Source organism: Cebus imitator, unplaced genomic scaffold (assembly GCF_001604975.1).
Source record: "Cebus imitator isolate Cc_AM_T3 unplaced genomic scaffold, Cebus_imitator-1.0 Scaffold107, whole genome shotgun sequence".
NCBI classification, from domain to species: Eukaryota; Metazoa; Chordata; class Mammalia; order Primates; family Cebidae; genus Cebus; species Cebus imitator.
The window spans coordinates 721,451-742,822 of NW_016107422.1; the positions used below are offsets into that span (position 1 = coordinate 721,451).

Genomic DNA, 21,372 nt, shown 5'->3' on the forward strand with positions numbered 1-21,372 from the left:
ATCCCAGCACTCTGAGAGGCCGAGGCAGGCGGATCACAAGGTACAGAGTTCGAGATCAGCCTGGCCAAGACAGTGAAATCCTCTCTCTACTAGAAATACAAAAAAATAGCCAGGCGTGGTGACGTACACCTGCAGACCCAGCTACTTGGGACGCTGAGGCAGGAGAATCGCTTGAACCCGGGAGGTGGAGGTTGTTGTGAGCCAAGATCACGCATCTGTACTACAGCCTGGGCAACAGAGCGAGACTCTGTCTTTAAGGAAAAAAAAAAAAAAAAAAAAAAAAAGGACACATTTTATATTTAATAAGCAAGGAAAGATAATGCTTGGGTAAAATCTAGTGAGTAAATAAAAAGTTAAATCTTAAAGAAAGATCATGCCCTGTACACTCGGGCCACATGACTATGGCACTCATATTGGTTTTACAAGGATATATATATTTATAAATGTGTGTGTGTCTGTGTGTATTTGTATTTACATTTTAACTCCTTTCAACAGATGAGTACCTACACATAAAATTATAAACTGAACAGGAGCATTAGTTATTTAACCAACTATTGCTAAGCCACTCTAGAGCCACAGAAACACTTAACTGAATTTAAGTAGGTCAGAAATGCAGAAATTCAGAAAAGTTAAGAATAAACGCCATGCCAGAAGCCATCTGTGTCAGTGACAATGTTAGTTCATATACTGTGGACTGGGGAAAAATATTAAATGAAATAATTACATTTGCAATACATTTTTTTGTTATTCTGTTAACTATATTTTCCTATAATATTTAAATAATTAACAATTATTAATAGAAAAAGAATGCTAAACAGAGGCAAATGTATATTTAGTATGTGTGCAAAATCTAAAAGAGATACACTTATAAGCGTATAAAATAAATACATTTCTGTTAGAAACAGCGGGGCGTAAGGGAGAGGATAGAAACAAACATTATTAACCCAATTGTCCCAGCTGAGTTCAAATTCAGAACTCTATTCCCAGTACCAGAAAAAAAACACCTAGAATATAAAGAGATAATCAGTAATTCAGGGTACCTTGCTTCATCTTGTTTAGAAAACAAAGAATGCCAATTATTTTTAAGGAAAATAATTAAGTTCATAAAGAAAAGAGTGAAAAACTCATGTTCAATTACCTTTTCTAACTTTTTGGCCTCAATATGTCGAAGTACCTGTTCTCTCCAATCATGAGGAACTTTACTTTTTCCTGGAGGATCTAATAAAGAATGCTCAGAACCAACCCTTGCATTTGGTCTTTTTGAAGGACTAGTCCGTGAATAATTGAAATCACTAACTGACATAGTTCTCTCTGGTATTTCATTAACAGAGGGTCGAGCACTCTGAGGCCTTGATGCATTCGGACCATCAATGCTGTATGTTCGTGCAGAAAGAGGTCTCTGTGATCCTGGCATCATTGGAGGAGTTCTTCCCACTGAATGGAACTCTCTGTATGATAAATAATCTCCTTCAGGAATCTGGGCCCGCCTTGTAGGACCTGGATCACCAAGATTTATAGAGGCTGTGGAGGACACACTACTTTGTCGCTGAATTGTACCTCGAGTTACTGCAGGAATGAGTCGGTCATTTGGTGAGATGGCCCACATTTCCCCATGTCTTGCTGAGCCAAGTCTCTGATGTAAATGGTATGCAGTATTAGCTCGCACATTGTTATGATTAGAGAAATTCATATTGGCAGAATGTTTAGCATAACTTTGATTTTCTGTGCTCTCTGATCTAGGATGGCGCTGAGGTGGAAAACTGGCATGATCTATTTGGGGATTTTGTTTGGAGTGCCACAAAGTGTCTTTGACTGCAGCACTGCTACTGTATTGGATATTATACTGTGGAGGACCATATATCTGAGGTGCAGATTGTGGGCCAACTGTGGGGCCTCTTATTATATTTGGCTCTTCGGGATTATGATTTGAATCAAACTTGAAAATTGCTTTTGTTCCTGATATTAAATCAGAAGATGAAGAAGAACCAGTAAATACCTGCAATGGTTGATCATACAACAATGTGGCAGACTTGCTCCTGACTATATTTTTTCCATCGACAGCAGATGTGATTTTAACTGTTGTATTTGGCTGCTGAGGTCCATTATCACTAAGAATGTCATAGATTTTTAGCCCTCCAATTTCCATATTAGTTATGCTATGAGATTTCACAACAGATCCAACTGGACCACTTTTCTGAGGGGAGAGATCTTCAGTGCTTTTGGAAATACCTAAGTCAACAGAACAATCAGTGTCATGTGGTTCAGTCCTATTAGGAGACTGTGAAGTTTCCTCAGAGTGTCCATTTACCTTATTTACGGATTCCAGATTAGGATACTTATTTCCATTTTCCAAGTGCTGAGTTTCCTCTTTAGAATTAATGCTTAAAAAGTCTGTTCCACATGTAATATCCTGTGTTTTTGATCTATCCATGGTCTCTGGTTGAAATGTATCATTAGTTATAAGCTTATTAAGATTCATATTGATGTGATCTAATTTGTGAGTGTCATCAGCTGTGGCTGTTGAATCAACACTTTTCTCAATGAGAACTATTTGCTCTTCAATATTCAAATCATATTCAGGTAAGTTAAAATCTTTTTTATCATGAGCTTTGAACTTTTCCTCTGTTGAATTGTTTAAAATATCTCCATTTTGTAAAAGGCTGTTAAAATTTTCATCTTCTTGCCTAAAATAAAGATAATTTTATGAAAAACATAATAAAGCCAAGTTTTCTTAGTAACAGGGAACATTAATAAATAATGTTACAAATAAATGTTAAAAATAAATAAATTAATAAATAGTTAAATTGTATAGGTAGACAAGTTGATAAAAGGCATTTATTATCATGTCATTTTAAAATATTATCTTAATAGATAATATAGCTTTATATTCAGTTGGAGACAAGTAATATAATTAGAATTCACAGATAATACCAAAATTAATTTTCATCAATACACTCAGTCTGTCACAAAATAATTTAAGGGACTTAACTATGAACAAAAGTGGAATTATTAATCTTTGCTACATCTTTTCATGAATGTGGGAAAAATGAAATGCTTGATGGAGGGCAGATATATGGAGAGAAAACTAGTGACACGAATAGTGGAGTCATGAGCATAGGACAATTTTATAGTTAATTTTGAAGCTTTACATTATTAACCAAATTAATCATAGTTGACTAAGTACATAGTTATTATTGCATTCAAATATATAGGTAAGAAAACTGTACAAAGCAAAGAAGTGAATAATTGTCCAAAGTTTTACATAAAATATGTAAAAGGCATAAAAAGATAAATGGAGTCTAATCACTCTTTTAAGTAGCTAGCTGTATTTGGCAAATACTTTTAAATATGTCATTCCAAAATTATAGAAAATATTTTATTTTTACCTGGTGGTACTGAACATATTTGTGACCTCTTGTATACATATTCAAGTTATGTTTCCACAAAAATTCCCTAATACTGGTTTTCCCATTACAAAAAAGATAACTTTCATTACTAGAAATACAGCACGAAAAGGTGTTGCTGTACTTCTTGCTTAGGCTTTATTTCATTATATTAAAAGCAGAATTTAGAAAACACCATACCACTTTCTCAACAATAAATAAATAGAATTTTATTATTCAACAAATTAATATTATAACATCTAGGAGGTTATAAAAATTAGTATTTTAAACAGTAGCTCATAGCCACAAATTCAAAGAATAGAAAAAAAATGACTGATTGTGATTATAACTACACAATATCTGAACTCATTTTCGGGCATAAAATTCATCTCTCTTTTCCAAAAACACACATTAATAAACAAATTTTACTTAAATATGTCTGAAATTTAAGAACAACTATAAATAATTGTTAAAATTTTCCATACATCAAACTTCTGGTTTAGTAGTAATGCCAATCTTTCCTTTTTTGAGACAGGGTCTCATTCTGTCACCCAGGCTGGAGTGCAGTGGCATGATCATGGCTCACTGCAGCCTAAACATCCTGGGCCCAAATTATCCTCCCACCTCGGCTTCCGGAGTAGCTGGGACTACAGGCAGATGCCAACATACCTGGTTAATTTTTTTTATAGATTCATAGTTTCACCATTTGCCTAAGCTGGTTTTGAACTCCTGAACTCAAGCAATCTACCCACCTTAGCCTCCCAAAGTACTAGGATTACAGGTGTTCCACCACATCGAGCCAACCCCAATTTTTTTTTTTTTTTTTTTTGAGACAAGGTCTAATTCTGTCACCCAGGCTGGAGTGTGGTGGTATGATCAGGGCTCACGGTAACTTCCACCTCCCACCTCAGCCTCCCAGGTAACTGGTTTTACAGGCATGTGCCACAACACATGGCTAACTTTTGTATTTTTTTTGGTAGAGACAGGGTTTCACCATGTTGCCCAGGCTGGTCTCAAACTCCTGGACTCAAGCCATCCTCCTGTTTCAGTCTCCCAAAGTGCTGGGATTACAGGTTTGAACCACTGCGGCCAGCCCAGCCAACTCCCATCTTTCTAACAAGCAGAGTTTAGCTGATAGGATAACACTATGGTAGAATGGCAGGGCCTTACTCTGATAACCAAATTTCTTCTTTTTTTTTTTTTTTCTTTTCAAACCCATAGCCTACATTACAGACAACCAACCTTCTCAAGAGCCTAAACAATAAAACGTATTTTAGACTTCGCCTAAATTCCAGGCTACACAAATTAACATTTATCTCTCTCTCAGTGAGTTTGTCCTACAAAATTAAGCCTAAGTCAAATATACAACACCAGTCAAGAGTATTTGAACCTTCTTTTTTTTTGTTTTTTTATTGTTTTTGTTTTTGAGATGGAGTTTCACTCTTGTTACCCAGGCTGGAGTGCAATGGCGTGATCTCGGCTCACCACAACCTCCACCTCCTGGGTTTAAGCAATTCTCCTGCCTCAGCCTCCTGAATAGCTGTGACTACAGGCGTGCACCAGCTTGGCCAGCTAATTTTTGTATTTTTAGTAAAGATGGGGTTTCACCATGTTGACCAGGATGGTCTGGATCACTTGACCTCATGATCCACCTGCCTCGGCCTCCTAAAGTGCTGGGATTATAGGCGTGAGCCACCGCACCTGGCTGAGTATTTGAACCTTCTAATGACAGCCATCCAAAATGATTCTGCATTTCTAACTATAAAAATACTCCTTTCAACTTAAATTGCCTCAACTATGCTGTTTATGTTGCCATATCAAAAAATTATATAAATATTCAACTTTTTAATTGAGAGACTGAGAATCTAGTCTATCCTTCCCATTTAAAAATCTAATTTAGAATGGAAATATATAAAACTGAATAGAAAATCAGCAATAAAAATGGGGAAAGAAAACATCACTTCTATAATATTTATTTATGAAATCCTTTATGTTTATGTATTTGTTACCTGCCTTACCACTTCTATTTATTGTACAAATGAAAAATCACAAAAGATGCTCACGTACCTGATTTTGGAATTCATATCAATATGAGTTTGTTTCACCGGAGAGCAGAGTGAGGTGTCTTGACTACTATCAGTATTAAGAGAAACTGAATCAGACATCCGAGATGGGGAAGAACAATTGCTATTATTCTGATTGCTATTGTGTGTAACTTCATCAGATAAAGAATCTGTTTCCTTTGTATCATCTGAAACAAAACAAATTTAAGATCAGTGATAAATTAGCCAAGAATTTTGTGAAATGCTTTTCAGTGATGACAAATGGCATTTATACTGTCCTGGTTCTACATGAAGTAATAAATTATATTGATAAGATAATCAGAGGCACCCTGAAAAGTCAGTCCTAATACAAAGATTAAAGAATTTTTAAATGGTGATATTATTTTTTAAAAGTAACCAATGTTGGAGTTACTAAGAATTCGATTTAGTTACTGACAAGGGGATATTATATACTGTTTTCTAAAGTCAGTTAATTCCAGTAAGTATACTTTTCACCCATTTACAATTTTAAAAACTGATAATAAAAACATAGATTATAATCTTTGTAAACTTATCTGGGCAAGAAATTATTTTACACATATAAGGAATTTTTTGCCGTCTACTCTGATAATAAGCTGTCAATCCACAAACACACAATCACCAAACAATCAAGGGATTTACAAAAGTCAGATCTTTCATTTCTTAATGTTTTTAAAACATTTCATAGACTTGTTATGAATGGTAAACTCTAAATATGTGAGGTGGTTGTGTGTATAGCAATTATATGAACAGAAACAGACAAGTGTTCATATTCTGTAATAGGTAGTATAAAAAGTAATATTTTTTCAAAGTAGTACTAAAAAGTTGTTTTTAACTAACTCAATTCTAGCCAAATCATAGGAACAGTGTATACAGACATATCCATAGCAGATTATATGAATTAAGGATATCTTTGATGTTCTGAGATCTTACGAGCAGAGATCTAGTAGTTTGGATTGTATTTACAGTTAACAGTAGCAAATGGGACTCTGTAACTTTGATCTCAAGGTATTCAGGTTTTGGGTTCTTAACTTTTAAAGTATCATTAAAATATATGGTTAAGTTCTTTCTTAGATACACTCCTTTTCCTCTTTCTTATCATGGGGGCTACTGTGACAATTAGATAATAACACGTAAAATATTCAGTATAGTACCTAAGCAATTAGTGCTCAACCAATTCTAGGTATCATTACTACAAGTATTATGAATCCGAGCTATCTAAGCACCACCTTGATAATAAGCATCACTGATGTCACAGAGACAAAAGGCTAAACATTTGAGGAAGATGATGTAAAGATACTCAGGTGCTGGAGGGGAGGGCTGAGGGAATGGACCGATACCCTTCAAGATCCATTTTATCTCTAAGAGTCTGAGATTCTCTTATATGAAAAATGGCTGTCAGAGGTTGGATAGAGTGCAAAAAAGTGTTTTGCAACAGAATGAAAATAACGAGCACCTACATCAGGTAGTGCTGAAAGATGCGTTATCTAGCCCATTTGATGCAAGCTCCTTCATTAGCCTCATTGTATGTCAAATCAGATATGTACACATGGATAAAATTGAGTAACTCAAGGATCACACAGCAGGTAAGAGGCAGAAATGAAGTTACAATCTAGGCTTATCTGTCTGTGAAGTCCATGCCTTTATAAGTAAATATGCATGAGGGAAAAGAAAAGACTATCAAAGCCTTTCTCTAAAAATGTGACGGAAGGAAACAACCTTTCAGAAAGCCATGTCTAAAAATTTGTTTCTAAAATGTTTCAAATAACATAATATTAAATAAAATTTATTCCAAAAAATTATAAATTTATTCAGGCAATTTCTCTTCTTAGTACTTTCCTTCAACATCTAACCTTTTTTGTTATTACTAAGTGCTACGACTTTTGGCTGGTTAATAGAGGTTTCAATTAATGGTGGTCGCATCTCTGCCATTTTCATCTCTTCATCAGAAGAAAGTTCTTCAGATTCCTAGTCAAAAGGGGAGGGAAGGGGATTAAAAATTAAATTTTTGTTTCTTCAAATAAATATTAAGTCATAAGACTTTAAAGGGATAACAAATATTACAAACACATATTAAACCTTTTCAAGATATAGTAATAAAACACAACCAGTCCTTGCAAGCCTGTTTGTACTCTTAGCACCTCTGTCCTGTTCATGGCATCATTATCCTAATCAAGCATTAGGATATTGTTTTCTCTACTGCCTTCTTTATACTGAGATATTCACGTGATGCCTACAGAACATTAAGTCCAAACTTCTTAGCTTGGCTTTCAAGAGCCTTCATAATCAGAGCCCAATCTACTCTACTGATCTTATTTCATAATATTGCCTCTGACTTATTCAGTAAGATAAAACGTTATTTTCCGTATGTTCCACATGCCATTCTTTGGCTCTCACCATTCCTTCTCCGTTTCATTCCATTCTCCTGTATCTGTGAATTAAAATCTTTCAAAACACAGTTCAAACGCCCCCTTCTCCTTAAAGTAGCCATAAATCTTCTAAATTTCTGTAACACTTAGTACTTTTCTTACACACTCAGCATAGTTTATCCTTAATTATATTTATTTGCATTCATTTAAATCCCTACATTCACTTACTCATTTTGTCACCATACCTTCAAACACAGTGCCTTACATATAGAAATTACACTAAATGAGGCATAAGTTCACTGTGATAAACCTAACAATTTTTTCACAGCTTATGTTACATTAGCTTCAGTGCATACCATAGTGTATTGAGTGACATTAACCATCATTTAAAAAAAAAAGTATTCCTGTTGTAAATGACAGCTCACAGGATAACCAGGAACAGTAATAGTTGGTGTGCTTTGAACGCATTTTGAATTTTTAGGAATAAAGATGTATTAAATGGCCAATTGGAGCTAGTATATACTACAGTGAACAACATAGCTATAAATCAGAACCACTTCAGATATTCATATTAAAAAGTTACAGCTTCACCATTTTACATTACCACCAGCAGTATATGAAAGGAATATAAAATGGTGCAATCATTTTTCATTTATGAAAATATATATCCACACAAAAACCTGTACGTAAATATTCATTGCAGCCTTACTCATTACAGCCAAAAAGTGGAAGTAACGCAAATGTATATTAATTGAAGAATGCATAAACAAAGTATGGATACATAGAATGTAGTATTATTTGGTCATAAAAATGGACACTGTATTGATATAAGCCAAAACACAGATAAACTTGAACACATTATGCTAAGTGAAACAAACCAGGCACAAAAGACCACAAATTGTATGATTCCACTTAAATGAAATGTCAAGAACAGGCAAATTTATAGAGCCATATAAAGTAGATTTTTGGTTGCCTAAGGATGAAGGGGATAAAGAATGAGGAGTAACAGTTAAGGAGTACAGGATTTCTTTCTGGGGTGAGAAACATGTTGTAAAAGTGATTGTAGTAATAGCTGCACAATTTACTAAATATACTGAAAGCCACTGAATTGAATACTTTCAATGAGTAATTTGTATGGTACGTGAGTTATATCTCGATAAAGCTGTTTTTTAAAAAAAGTTCTTGCTTTTATTGATCCACTAGAGAAATTCCACATCAAAAAAAGTCTCAGACATTCAACCAAAAAACCCTTCACATTCAATGATAAATGCATAAATAAGTTAAATAATTGGATATTAGTCTTTTCAAGTTACAGAAATAAAAGCAATTATGTATTTTACAGTAGACTAGACCATCCATATATAATTTGCATAAACATCTGAATACAAAGGGCATAATAACTGTAAGTTTAAAGTGATAAATGAGTGATATTTTTGCAGATATAAAATTTCTCAATGATGAATGCATTAACATATTTTCTATTATCAATATCAGGTTTTTAACAACAATAAAATATAAATTGAAAGTTCTTATGATTACTCCAGAATAATCATAATATCATACCTCAAAAACATCATCATGGTTAACAATATGTTTCAAGTTCTCAGAGGCTTTCATATTTGTAGTCACTGGTAAAGTCCCAGGACTAATCTCAGCTTCAGGTTCACTGATCTTCTGTATAGAGTTCCCTATCATATACTTTTCTCTTTCATCAACTTTGCTTTTTACTGTAGTTGTAGTTTCTGAGGTCTAAGTAAAAGATAAAGAGTTCATATTCTTTAATTTCTATATTTTTAAAGTTCAGATAAAAATTTGTAAGCAATCTGCCAACTTCCAATTCTGGACACATCTCAAACAAGAAAACTAAACATAGAAACCTGCAGCACTAACAGATAAAATGCTCATTTCAGGAGCACATGGTCCCCAAAGATCCATGAGCCACATTATAATGTAAAACTCAGCCAAGGTTACTTTCCTCTTAGAAGCTGCAAGGCTTCTAAGTGTGGACAACTGAGTTACTTAGCTCAGCACACTTAACTCCAGATGGTTAAAATTGTTTTCTGCTCATTGTGGACTGTATAGTAACTCTAATGACATGGTAAAACTTTTGTTTATGTGATACAGTATGTGTGTGTGTGGCAAAGTCCTAAAGGTATATACCATTCAGGGATTTGCGAAAGTTTCTGAAATATCCCAAAGAAATGCCAAATGTCTATTATTGCAATTACATTTAAAAAGAGAATGGGATAAAATGGACAAATATTACCAGGGGGAAAAAATTTCGTATTACTGACTTTTCTGACACTCATTATCTTCTTTGTTCAGACAATTTTTTTAAAGGCTAGGCTGACACTACCCTGCCAACTGAACATTCTATAGCCAGAGAGTGGTAATGACAGTAATCAGAGAGTTCATTGCTTATTATAGTTTCCCAGTTCAGGTAGCTGAGAACAAACCATAAATTTGTAAGTGCAGTCATGTGGCACTTAACGGTGACACATCCTGAGATTTGTTGGGTGATTTTTTTTTCATTCTGTGAACATCATGGAGTTTACTTACATAACCCACATGTTATAGCTTACTACATATATAGCCTACATGATATAGCCTATGGTCTCTAGGCTACAAACCTGTATAACATGTTACTATACCAAACACTGCAGGCAATTCTAACATAATAAAAAGTTATTTGTGTATGCAAACGTATCTGAATATAGAAACGTTGTGTTATGATGTCATTAGACTATAGGATTTTTTCAGCTCCATTATACTTTTCCTCTTTTTTTGAAACAGGGTCTCACTCTGTTGCCCATGCTGGAGCGGTTTGACATGATCATAGTTCACTGCAGTCTTGAACTCCTAGGTCAAGGGAGCCTCCCATCTCAAGTCTTCCAAGAAGCTAGGACTACAAGCCCATGCCCAGCTAATTTTTTTTTTAAGATGGAGTTTCGTTCTTGTTACCCAGGCTGGAGTGCAATGGCACAATCTCAGCTCACCGCAACCTCCACCTCCTGGGTTCGAGCAATTCTCCTGCCTCAGCCTCCCGAGTAGCTGGGACTACTGGCTACGCCACCATGCCCAGTTAATTTTTGTATTTTTTTTTTTTTGAGACGGAGTTTCGCTCTTGTTACCCAGGCTGGAGTGCAATGGCGCGATCTTGGCTCACCGCAACCTCCGCCTCCTGGATTCAGGCAATTCTCCTGCCTCAGCCTCCTGAGTAGCTGGGATTACAGGCACGCACCATGATGCCCAGCTAATTTTTTGTATTTTTAGTAGAGACGGGGTTTCACCATGTTGACCAGGATGGTCTCGATCTCTCAACCTCACGATCCACCTGCCTCGGTCTCCCAAAGTGCTGGGATTATAGGCGTGAGCCACTGCGACCAGCCAAGTGTTTAAATTTTTTGTAGAGACAGGTTGTCCTGCTATGTTGTCCAGCCTGGTCTTGAACTCCTGCCCTCCAATGACTCTCCTGCCTAAGCCTCCCAAGTAGCTAGGACAACAGGCACACACAACCAAGCCCAGCTAATTTTTTTTTTAACCTTTTTGTAGAAACAGTCTCGCCATGTTCCCCAGGCTGGTCTCAAACTCCTGGGTATAACTGACAGTCCCACATCAGCCTCCCGAAGTGCTGAGATTACAGTTGTAAGTCACCATGGCCAGCCATCTCCCTTATATTCTCTAGTCGAGATGGGGTTTCACCATGTTGGCCAGGCTGGTCTCAAACTCCTGACCTCAAGTGATCTGCCCACCTCGGTCTCCCAAAGTGCTGGGATTACAGGTGTGAGCAACTGCGCCCAGCCCCTTACACTCTTATGGGACCACCATCATAGGTATGTGAGTGTGTCAACCGAAATATCATTCTGTGGTGCACAACTCCACATTTAGAGTACATGAAAGGGTCACTATATCAACCGTCATTTTAAAATAACTTGAAATAGGCTTTAGTTAATGTTTAAATTTTCTAACCTTCACACCTCCATCTTTATTTATATCTTGTTGATCTTCATGTGGTTTCACATCTTTTCCAGAGTCTTCACTGGTCTCTTCATCTTTTAATCTATGTACAATGGTTTGAACAGTTTTGACCATATTCTTAAGCTCATCTGGGTATGGTGTTGGGTATCTTTTTAAATTTCCCTCCTAGAGAAACAAAATAAGTGAAATATGAAGTATGAATATTTCTTGTGTCAATCTCAAACAAGATTTAATCTAGAATCCATCTGAATTACATTAGATATCAAGCTCATAGGGATAACTGTGAAGACCAATGATAGGCTTTGAGGCCATTTTAGGCTTGATAAAAATATGGTTTTATAACAAAATAATAAGACTTCACAGTAAATTTCAATGTTTTAAAAGTTTCATCAGACTCAAATATTTCCATTTAGAGATATTTAGTATGAATACTGCCAAAAATTGTGTCACTTAGCTTTGAAACAGATACATATTTTTCAGCTAGATATTAATCTATGCACAGATAAAATTGAGAGATTCATATATTTATGTCTCACATGCCAAGAGCCATATTCTTCCAAGGTCAACCTGTCGTTTTCTGAGATTCAGCTAGTTTGTATAAGGAGCAAATAATTAACATTCGTTAAGTAACTCAAAAATATGTATTTACTATTCATATCACTGTGACGTGTTTTCAATTCCATAAAGAAACAAAATGTTCATAACAAAGAGTTCTTTATCTCTAGATTTATATAAGTAATTCACTAAAGAAAGGGAAACGGGAGAAAAATAATCATTACAAATATGATGGAGGGGGAGTCAACTAAACTGAAGTTAAACATAAGGGGCACTAATTTGAAATAAAGTCTTGGTTAATTTCTCTAGCCTATAATAATGTTTTCCTCTTATATTTATATATACTATAAAATTTAGCTTTAAATCACATAGTTTTATATTTTTCCCAAATTCTTTCATGTGTGAAATATTCGAAAACAATAACACTTCAAGTGCCTTGAAGACAAGGAATAAATCCAATAGTTTTTTATATCCCCAAACATCATAGTATATATAGTACCAACTTAAATATCAGCAGACTTGTTTCAAATTTGAAAGAATAAAAAACAGACTCACCCTGGGAGGTGCCTCCCTTTCATCTTTGTCTTCATCACATTCAAATGCAACTTGAGCCCGCTGTTTCCTCTGTTCCTCCCACAATGAAGGGTTAAAACTTTCATTATCTGATATAAACATAACTAGAGAAAAGTAAGGAAGAAACAAAATCCTCTATATTTTACTGTAATTATGGAAATCTATCACTTGCTCATAATTTCTGTATGAGTTATGTTCATTAGTTAACTGCAGTCAATGCAAGAAATTTGAAATCCTAATGAGTAGGCTGTGATTTTTTATAATGCGAATGTAAGATTTTTTTTACAGTGTCAACCACATATCCTTTCTTCCCGGAAGCTGATTCATCTTTTCTTACCAGAAGCATTCCTGAAGAGAATCTACCCATTAAAACACCACAGACACATGGTTTTGTGCAGTGCTCTAAAAGGTGCTATGGTTGAAATGCAATTTCATCACTGCATTAAACATTATGTGGATTATATACTAAGTAAAGTTCTTACAATATATTTTCTATATCAAAATGTAAAGAAAATGGAAATTTTAAGGTAAACTCAACACTTATATATTCTATCAGATATACAAGGTGAACATCCCTAAACAAAAAATAAAAATGCAAAAAACTAATAAGCACTTCCTTTGAGCATTGTGTCAGCATTCTAAAAGGTCTGGATTTTGCTTTGAATTTGGGGTTTTGGGATTAGGGATACTCAACTAATATGAATTCTGCAAATATTCCAAAATCCAAAAAAACTCAAAATCTGAAACACTTCTGGTCTCAAGCATTTTGGATAACAGATATTCAACCTGTAATATTAAAAGTAAAGATTTAACAACTCTCAGTTTTTTGTTATTGTTAGGCAACTAAAAAAATATATAAGGCTTAAAAATTAATTCATTCAACTACTATATATCACTCCATAGAAGTCGTACAATATAAAATAAAAATCACAACTTTTTTGCCCATTAAAAGAAAATTACTATCCCCTACTCAAAACAGAGATTTCAAGTAACCACAATAAGCTTTAAAAAACCCTAGAAACTCCTGGAGTATCCAAATATGGTCAATTTGAATTATTTCTGCAAAAATAACAAAATACAAAAACTTCTAGTTATCATTTTTATTAAGCCTTTATTTAGGGCTTAACTTTAAAATCTCATATCTAAACTAAGGATGCCATGAAACCAAATCTTAGCAAAGGAATGAAATTTTTTAATTTAGCCTTTTGTTTTCATTACTCCAAGATTTTTTTTCCTTATAATTGCTTAACATGTACTCAATGAAGTAGTGTATTTGTTTTTGTTCAAAACAAATGTGGAATGTGATTCAAATTCCTATTGACATACTTTTGTGGCATCATTGGAAGGACAAGGACAGCTCAGCAGTTTCCGACAAAGTCTATTTTTGAATTCATATAATTCCCTCTACTCTCTCCCTTATTTCAGGTAGTAATTTCAATCACCAGCTTGGCCCAGAGATTCCAATGACTGTTAGTTTATGTCTAAAGCAATTTTATACCAGAATTTATTCAGAACCCTAAAATAAGTAACTTTTACCATGCCTCTCATTCATGTCAATTTCTGGTCACTTATAACTTTCTACTCTTTAGTATAAATCTCACATCTTTGAAGATTCAGGACATCAGGTAATATCACTTTACAGCCATTCTAGGGGCTACTCAAACTGATTACCCAGGTATAGACTGAGGACTCTAGTATTTGGCAACACATGCTAATCTCCTGAATGATGTCAATGTGGGATGATAAATGTACCACCCCAAGACCCTAACTTTGTAATTCCTTGATGTCCTCAATCCCAATGCCCATATGCACATCGGTCAAATGATTCACAACCATAGTCATACTCAGGACCTTGGCTTCCATAAAACTTTTCCACCTCTTTGACCATTACACCTGTTCTTCCAAATCACTCAATTCCTTATTGTTGCTGGTAAACTTTCAGTTCCTTAACTACCTTTCTTTTGCTCCTTGTAAAATCACTCTAGATTTTACTTCTTTCTCTATTAAGTTTAGATTTTATGATACATTAATCACTACCACTTCCCTGAAATGCCCTTACCCCAACTTCCACAGGCAAATTTCTTTCACTTCAGTGTAAAAGAAATGCAATAAAAACCCTCTGACTCATATTTCCACTAATATCCTGCTTTCTTAGATATGAATGTATTGTTAATATGAAAACATACTTCCCTTTCTCTCTGATTAAGACTGATTCCTCTATCTAGGCCCAACAACTCATCGCTACTCTTGCACATTTATTCATCACTGTCTACCTTTAGAATCTTTCTTTTCCTTCTTGTTTTTTTTTTGATCTTCCTACCTTTAGAATTTTGAAAGTAAGAATATTTGTCTTTACTTAGCTCTAGCACAATACCTGTCACAAAGGTGGGATGAAAAATAAGTGTGAACAGTGTCTACTTCTTTCAAACTGTTATAAAACCCAAACCCAGTAAGATAATATTTTTTTGATTCATCTATTTCTTAGAGGCATTGGGATAAACAAAAAACCCTTTCTGATAGTTGAAAGAAAATTCATTCACTTTGTTTAGTGCTCTGCTTATAGTATCCATGAAACACTTTAAGTGACACATGAACTCCAAGAGGGCCCAGAATATCATAATTGATCCTGTATTTCAAACTTTTCTATTAGAAATTCTTCCATTCTAAAACAAATCTTAAAATCAAAACTTAGTAGTGGCAAGATTTTTCTACTTCTATTCTTATTAAAACTAAATGTTTTATCTGAATTGTGATCTCTTTTTAAATTAAACAGGAAGGGGATAAATTACAACGATAGAATAGAAAAGGGTGGCAAGGTAGATTTCAATCATTAAAGTAGAAAACAGTATGAGAAGAGATCAAAGCATGAATATACCTATGATTCAAGACAGTTTAGAGGCAGAATGAGTAAACATTTTCCATAAAGGGTCAGATAAATATTTTAAGCTTTGTGAGAGACAACCAATCATAATAGTATCTATTTTGAAGGATTATTGTAAAGATGAGAAGTTATGGATATCTAAAGTGCTTAGCATTGTGTCTGACTCAAATTGGCTATTATTCTTACATTGCTATAGCAGGTTTAGCTTTGAAATACTGAACTGGAATAAAAACACATCTAACTTGTATTCCAGAACTAGTTCTAAACTATTAGAAAACTCTTTACCTTCTATAGGATAACTATTTCTTGTTCTCTGCTAGAAGAAATAAAAGACTTGCTTTGATAAGTTATTATTTCATGGGTATACCTAATGACTTTTATTTAGATGTACCAAAACCTATTCAGCTTCCTAATCAAATGAGAAAATTTGTGAGACATCAAATGTAAAAAGCTTCATTTACGGGGAGGTTCTATAGTTAAAGCTTTGAGAATAGGTTTACAAATAACTCTCTTCCATGTATTTAAATTCACCCATAACCTCCAAATTTAGCAGTATGATAAAATATGAAAGTATCTTTCCATAACAAAATATAGTATACTTAATATTAAGCTGTCAATATGATTAGTTTTATGTGAACAATAATTTCATGAATTAGAAATTAAGAAGTTAAAAATAGACGTGCAAACTCTGCTTATGTTGATACTGTATTTCAAACTTTTCTATTAGAAAAGTAAGCAGTACCATGTGGGGCATTACAGCAAATACTCGAATGCATCAATAGCTAAGTTTTTTGTCTTATTCCCTGACTTAGGTCTCAATTTCCTACTTTTCTTTGTCTCTGAAGATGATTTCTGGAAAATAGGAAGTAAAGGTAGGCATCCTCTAAATAATATTATAGTCAGCTACATGATATACTTGGATAACTGCTCTTTTTACATAAAAGGACAGAATAGTAGCATAAGTATCCCTTATCTGAAATGCTTGGGACCAGAGTATTCTGCAGTGAATGAATGTGGCTGTGCTCCAAAGGAACTATTATCATCATTTTAAGATAAGCAAACTGAAGCTCAAAAACTTATTTGTCTTGCCCAAGGTATAGTTTATAAATTAAGACTGATGATTGATTTACATTTTTTCTTCAGTGTTTCCATGTGCTAAGAATTAATTTATAAATAATTTCAAATCACAGAGATTTTCACTGTCAGAAAGATACATAAAAACTCGTTACTTTAAGTATAATGCAACACAACACACACACACACACACACACACACACACACACACACACACACACAGTACAACATATATTAGAAACGATTTGCTCCTTAAGAGGTCATCATAATCTATAAAAAACATCTGTGCCCAGTAGAAAAAAGTATATTCTGCTTTGTCTGGCAAAAGAAAGAAAAGAATTTAGGAATAGCATTTAGACTCAGAGTTCTACAGATTACCCTGATTCAGTGTGTAGATCCAAGTGTAGTATTAAGTTCACAAGTGAAGAAAATATTTCCTGTTTTAAGAATTCCAATCACATAATACTTATGTATTTCTAGCATTTAGCTAAATGTTTTTAAGTTATCAATTTTAACACTGTGATTTAATTTAAAGGAATCATTTAAGGAAGCATATGCTATACTTATACCTCTAAATTTAACTGTCTATACCCCTGAAATAGTGCCCTATTTTCCCATTACTTTGAAATAAACTTTTAAAATCAATTCTCTAAAGTCCCATCAAACTAGTAAAAGACTTTGAGACTTAAAATTCACTTCACACCTTTTAAATTAGTATTTGTTTTTAAAAAATAAACAGATTCTGAAATTCCTACCATCCTCAGTCCTTGGCTGTTGAGGGAACATGTAGTTAGTAAGCACCATTTTCTGGGTCTCTGAATCAGTTTCTTTTTGAAGAGGTATCAGGGGTTTGGACTAGAGAAAGAAAATAAATACTTAGTTTCATTAACCCTAAAGCAAACACATATTTAGCAATTCCTCTGCATAAGTACACATCACTTTTTCTATAAAGCATCAATGTGCAGGTTACAAACAAATTTAACTATACACAATAACACTTTAGGCATTGATTTGAAACCTTATTAAAATTCAAAAAATAAAATTTAGTTTTTAGTATAAAGCAAGTTCATACTATACAGCAATTATTATTGAAATATCAAGTTTTAAAAGATTTCAGATAACAAATTTATTCATAGTCCAATAATTACTTATCATAGTGATATATTTAATAAAGTTGTAAAATAAGCCTTTCCATTGTTTGCCCTATCTAGTATTCCCCATCACTAAGATGCTTTTGGAAAAAATTATTTGGAAGGGTTAGCCTGGTTATCTAAATGTTTATTCTAGCCAGCAGCTGAAAAGAGAATGATGAAAACCATAAACTGCTTCTCTCTCTTCCTCTTGTGTCTCCTGTTTACAGTAGTGATATCAGTAAGTTACTTAGTGGTAGAGCCTACAGGAAATTTGGACCTTCTTTTTTCTTTTTTGAGACGGAGTCTTGCTGTGTTGCCCAGGCTGGAGTGCAGTGGCATGATCTTGGCTCACCACAACCTCCACCTCCCAGGTTCAGGTGATTCTCCTGCCTCAGCCTCCCAAGTAGCTGGGACTACAGGCGCATGTCACCATGCCTGGCTAATTTTTGTATTTTTAGTAGAGACAGGGTTTCACTATGCTGGCCAGGCTGGTCTCGAACTCCTCACCTCCTGATCAGTCCACCTTGGCCTCCCAAAGTATGGACCTTCTTTTTTCTTAGGATTTCTTTCCCTAATTACTTAACAAATGTTATCCACCTATTTTTTAATATAACTAATTCCTTTTGGTATTCACCTAAATCCTACCAATAAAAGCCTTGGCTGTTCCAGACAGGCAGAGAACTACCCAATTCTCCCCTCACATGCCACCCTATTACTTAAATCTTTGCACTGACTTTTGTGAAAACTTTCCATCTACTTAATTCCATCCTGTAATCTTACTCCCATTCAAACATTCCCCTCTGTTCCTCAACAAACAAAAACTGCCCTACATTTCAAATTCCTGAATGTTTTCCTTGACTTCCTCCGATAATGGAAACGGTAGCTCTATTCCCTTCCCAAAGACAGTGCTTCCCTTAAGCCTCACATATAAGTGTTTCATTCTCTCCTACCTCATCCACCCCAAGTCAGGAGGTGAGAGTAGCACTTACAATGCTGTGACATCATTCTGCCCCTATCCTCAAATTTAAATTCCTGTTCCTTTGAGGACTATAACCAGCACCTTCCACAGTCAATCTCCTTTCATATTATCCACTGGCCTCCTGATGGTATTCATCTATTCCTGGCTCTTTTACATCAAATCTTTCCAAAGTCATGTTAGAAAACAGATGACATTTCCATACCTTTGACTTCTTAGTAGATGAGGAATGTGTCAGGAAAAAAAAAAAAAGAAAAAGTCCCCTTAGATGAGCATATAAAAATTATCTGGGAGGCTTTTAAAAGCTCATTGCCCTGAAAATCTTCTAAAACTGTTATAATTGTTGCACAACTCTGTGACTATACTAAAAACCACTGAATTGTATCCTTTAAAAAGGGTTCATTGTAAGATGTGTGAATTACATGTCAACAAAGGTATAATAAGAAAACTAGTCACTTGCTATTTATGCGGCACAAAGACAGAAAATGGAATTGAGAACAGTATATCTGGCCTCTCAGTTCCCTGAACATCTAACTTCAGCCATTTCTAATCCTATTTCATTTCAGATATTCTATTCCTTTGCCATAATTTCTAAAATATCACCTGTAAATATTCTTGTCTGAAATATAAAAATCACTCACTCAACAAATATTTACTAAGACCCTTTTACAGTGCAAAGCACTAAGGCAGGCCCTGTGTACATACTGACTTTGTAGAGTTTATGAGAGTATATGAGAGGAAGAATACAGGTAACAAAATAGGCAATTGCAATTGTAATTACAGGGTAGACAGGGTAAAGAGTGCTCAGAGAACAATAGGAGGAGAAATTAACTTACCACAATATTGAATGATTAGCAAAGCATTCCTGGAAGAAAGTCTAAGGTGAGAAAAAAGTCTAAGGTAAGAAGCCAGGTAAGAAAAAGAAGGGAGAAAGTCCCAAGAAAGAACTGATTTGGAGAAATGAGAATGAAGGTGTATGGGGTAGAGATGAAGCCACAGAATGAAGAGGCTCTTCAGGCATATGATATAAAGAAAAAAGAAACAATGAAAAGGTTTTAAGTAAGTTAGAGCTGGGATCAGATTAAAGTATCACTCAAATTACAATGCCTTGTTATATTACCCAAGCAGGTCTCAAACTCCTGGCCTCAAGCAAGCCTCCTGCCTTGGTTTCCCAAAGTGCTAGGATTACAGGTGTGAGCCACCACGCCCCACCTGATTACTTATAATTTTTTAGTAGCCACATATTTTAAAATGGCAAAAAAGATGAAATTTTGATAATGCATTTAACTTTACATATTCAAAATATCATTTTAACATGCTATAAAAAGTATGAATGTGATCATATATATTCTCTGTTCATTCTAAGGTTACAGATACCATCTTACACTCACACCAAATCTCAATTTGGACTAGTAGCTAGGTTTAAGTGAAAGATTATGGTGAACAGTATTTAAGAGAAGTAGCAGTAGGGATAAAGCAGAATATACAAATACCTGAGGATGTTTAAGATTCAATAGTGCTTGTCTATGAAGTACAGGAAAAAACAGTAGTTAAGGGTTGCATTTCAAGGTCTCTACCTCCAACAAGTATTATTTACCAAGCTAAAGTAACTGGGGAGTGTGGGAGAAATATATTTGGGGCAGAAGATGGTATACTCAATTTTGGGTTCGTTGAATTTGAGACATTTAGGTGGCAATGTTAAGTAGGAATTGAGCTACATGAATGTGAGGCTCTGCACAAGAACTTGGCTGAAGACACTGTTAGGAATAATGAAGATACAGACAGCAATTTCAGGAGAAAGTATGAAGAAATTAAAGCAGAGCCTAGGATACCATGAGGAGCAAAAAAACACGTAAGACAAAGGCAGAAGAAATATGTCTGAGAAGGAGACTGAGGAGCAGTCAGGCAAAAGGATAACCAGCAGAGTATGGTAACCCAGATAACATGCAGCCCTCCAACTCCACTGCTCTCACAGTACTTGCCAATCACCCTCACCAAGACTACTATTCCCTTGACCTTTTGACATTCTTCCCACCATTTGCTCCTGTCGTTGATTCCCCTTTTGTACCACACCATATCTTATTTAAACCACTTTCTTGCCATAAACCAAGACCTCCTTGCTGCATTATTGTTTTCTTGCACCTGGCTTGGCAAAACTACAGCCCAGAATCCTTCCAATTGTGTGCTTTCTCTATATTACAGAGCTGAGCAAATTAGTATCACCACAAACCTGTGAAGTGATTATTAATTTGTACTCATATTTGTGTACTGATACTAATAATACTTCATCTGAGCTCTACATGTTATCTGAAAATCCAATATGGCACCACTGCACACCAGCCTGGGCGACAGAGTGGGACACTACCTCA

General features: G+C 34.8%; 1 protein-coding gene across 5 annotated transcripts in view; it reads right to left on the reverse strand.

Annotated features, from left to right (window-relative positions):
• ERBIN (erbb2 interacting protein) overlaps window positions 1-21,372 on the reverse strand; it is a 140,528-nt gene that overhangs the window by 18,521 nt on the left and 100,635 nt on the right. For all 5 annotated transcript variants that reach the window (XM_017537849.2, XM_017537848.2, XM_017537847.2 and 2 more), the window contains exons 15-21: window positions 17,650-17,749; window positions 12,922-13,043; window positions 11,803-11,976; window positions 9,397-9,582; window positions 7,318-7,432; window positions 5,451-5,634; window positions 1,139-2,684 (exon numbers count right to left, since the gene is read on the reverse strand). In XM_017537849.2, the coding sequence (XP_017393338.1) occupies window positions 1,139-2,684; window positions 5,451-5,634; window positions 7,318-7,432; window positions 9,397-9,582; window positions 11,803-11,976; window positions 12,922-13,043; window positions 17,650-17,749 (2,427 nt within the window). The remainder of the gene's footprint in view (window positions 1-1,138; window positions 2,685-5,450; window positions 5,635-7,317; window positions 7,433-9,396; window positions 9,583-11,802; window positions 11,977-12,921; window positions 13,044-17,649; window positions 17,750-21,372) is intronic.